We start from the raw sequence: 2,884 nt of genomic DNA, 5'->3' as shown, positions 1-2,884 counted from the left end.
ATCACCTTTACTTATTTGACTGAATGAGTCTATACCTTTTTGTTATTTCCTGTATTCCTTGGTTATGTCTATTTTCGTGAAAAACCAATATGTACTTAAGCAATGGGAAATGCAAGGAAAATAACAAAAAATGGTAAGGAGTTGTCTAAGTTTTTATTAAGATATTTTCTCATAGATTTTCACCAACATTGATTCAGAGGATGAATCTTGAGAAGAAAATGTTTCCCTAAAATATATCTTATATCAACATGATGCTACAAAGATATTGTATAAGTGATGGTATAGTAATAAAAGTCACATCTTTTATTGTATTTATAGATGATGATGTCACATTAAAGGCTTCACTTAAGCTTATTAATTAATCAAAAGTGATCTCAAATGTGTGATATTTTATGTGAAAAACGAAATGTTAATAAATTCTACATCATATGTGTATTTATTTTTGCTTCAGTTTTTATGTTTATTTGTGAAACAGATTTTCCATTAATATTTTTATTTCTACAAACATGCTGAGCTGTTATTATCATATGCACTTTAATGTAGTATAAAATATACAATTTATACTAAATTTTTTGTTATGAATGCAGATATTTCAGCAGTAAATCTGAGATGATGTATTTAGAAATCAGCCCTATGGTGCAAGAAAGAGTTCAGAATTAAACTGGTTATAGTTGTTACAGAAAATGTTCCTTCCTTCAGTCCTGCTTTTCTTTTATTCCTCTTGCTTCTTTCCAATCATACTCCTATACTCCTATATAAAAGTTGGTATAAGACTAATCATTCAGCTTTTTCGCAACAGGTTTGCCGCCAGAACACAGGTGTCGTGAAAACCACCGCTCATCCTAAACCAGAATGGGGAAGGAAAAGACTCATATCAACATTGTTGTCATCGGACACGTAGATTCGGGCAAGTCTACCACTACTGGTCATCTGATCTACAAATGTGGTGGGATCGACAAAAGAACTATCGAAAAATTCGAGAAGGAGGCTGCTGAGATGGGAAAAGGCTTCTTCAAGTATGCCTGGGTCTTGGATAAACTGAAAGCTGAACGTGAACGTGGTATCACCATTGATATCTCCCTGTGGAAATTCGAGACCAGCAAGTATTACATGACCATCATTGATGCTCCAGGACACAGAGACTTTATCAAAAACATGATTACAGGCACATCCCAGGCTGACTGTGCTGTCCTGATTGTTGCTGCTGGTGTTGGTGAATTTGAAGCCGGTATCTCCAAGAACGGGCAGACCCATGAGCATGCCCTTCTGGCTTACACACTGGGTGTAAAACAACTAATTGTTGGTGTTAACAAAATGGATTCCACTGAGCCACCCTACAGCCAGAAGAGATACGAAGAAATCGTTAAGGAAGTCAGCACCTACATTAAGAAAATTGGCTACAACCCCGACACAGTAGCATTTGTGCCAATTTCTGGTTGGAATGGTGACAACATGCTGGAGCCAAGTGCTAATATGCTTTGGTTCAAGGGATGGAAAGTCACCCGTAAAGATGGGAATGCCAGTGGAACCACACTGCTTGAAGCTCTGGATTGCATTTTGACACCAACTCGTCCAACTGACAAGCCCTTGCGTCTGCCTCTCCAGGACGTCTACAAAATTGGTGGTATTGGTACTGTCCCTGTGGGCCGAGTGGAGACTGGTGTTCTTAAGCCTGGCATGGTGGTCACTTTTGCTCCAGTCAATGTTACAACTGAAGTTAAGTCCGTTGAAATGCACCATGAAGCTTTGAGTGAGGCTCTTCCTGGGGACAATGTGGGCTTCAATGTCAAGAACGTATCTGTCAAAGATGTTTGTCGTGGCAATGTGGCTGGTGACAGCAAAAATGACCCACCAATGGAAGCATCTGTCTTCACAGCTCAGGTGATTATCCTGAACCATCCAGGCCAAATTAGTGCTGGATATGCACCTGTGCTGGATTGTCACACAGCTCACATTGCTTGTAAGTTTGCTGAGCTGAAGGAGAAGATAGATCGTCGTTCTGGAAAAAAGCTGGAAGATGGTCCCAAGTTCTTGAAATCTGGTGATGCTGCCGTTGTTGATATGGTTCCTGGCAAGCCTATGTGTGTTGAGAGCTTCTCTGACTATCCTCCTCTGGGCTGTTTCCCTGTTCGTGACATGAGGCAGACGGTTGCTGTGGGTGTCATCAAAGCAGTGGACAAGAAGGCAGCTGGAGCTGGCAAGGTCACCAAGTCTGCCCAGAAAGCTCAGAAGGCTAAATGAATATTATCCCCAATACCTGCCACCCCAGTCTTAATCAGTGGTGGAAGAATGGTCTCAGAACTGTTTGTGTCAATTGGCCATTTAAGTTTAATAGTAAAAGACTGGTTAATGATAACAATGCATCGTAAAACCTTCAGAAGGAAAGGAGAATGTTTTGTGGACCATTTGTTTTTTTGTGTGTGTGTGGCAGTTTTAAGTTATTAGTTTTTAAAATCAGTACTTTTTAATGGAAACAAGTTGACCAAAAATCTGTCACAGAATTTTGAGACCCATTAAAACAAAAGTTTAATGAGGAAAAAAAAAAAAGACTAATCATTCATTCATGTATTAATTTGTTTATATTTTGGCGAGAAATAAATTTTAATAATAACAAATAATAAATTTAAATTTAAAATAAATTTAAATTTAAAATAAAATTTATATTTAAGTTATTTAAAGTATTTATTAATAAAGTATTGTTAAGTATTCAGAATAAGCATATCAAATCACTAATAATTTAGGTAGAACATCACATTGCTGATTTTTTTTAGTGCAATGAAATCTCTTCATTAAATAATAAATTATCCACAAGGTTAAGCTGTTTTAGGGCAGGTCAATGTTTATTACCCTAAGTCATTAACATTATATGTCTTTCACAGTAGGC

General features: G+C 37.4%; 1 protein-coding gene across 1 annotated transcript; it reads left to right on the top strand.

The window, feature by feature from the left end:
- Positions 1 to 788: 788 nt before the first annotated feature.
- LOC116588184 (elongation factor 1-alpha 1-like) lies at positions 789 to 2,386 on the top strand. Its single transcript, XM_032338954.1, has one exon. The coding sequence runs from the start codon at positions 853 to 855 to the stop codon at positions 2,239 to 2,241; it is 1,389 nt and encodes a 462-aa protein (XP_032194845.1). The 5' UTR covers positions 789 to 852; the 3' UTR covers positions 2,242 to 2,386.
- The last annotated feature ends 498 nt before the right edge of the window (positions 2,387 to 2,884 follow it).

The sequence above is a fragment of the Mustela erminea genome, chromosome 4, assembly GCF_009829155.1.
Source record: "Mustela erminea isolate mMusErm1 chromosome 4, mMusErm1.Pri, whole genome shotgun sequence".
Taxonomy (NCBI): domain Eukaryota; kingdom Metazoa; phylum Chordata; class Mammalia; order Carnivora; family Mustelidae; genus Mustela; species Mustela erminea.
The sequence above is the reverse complement of the archived record's forward strand: the minus strand, read 5'-3'. Positions and strand labels throughout refer to the sequence as shown.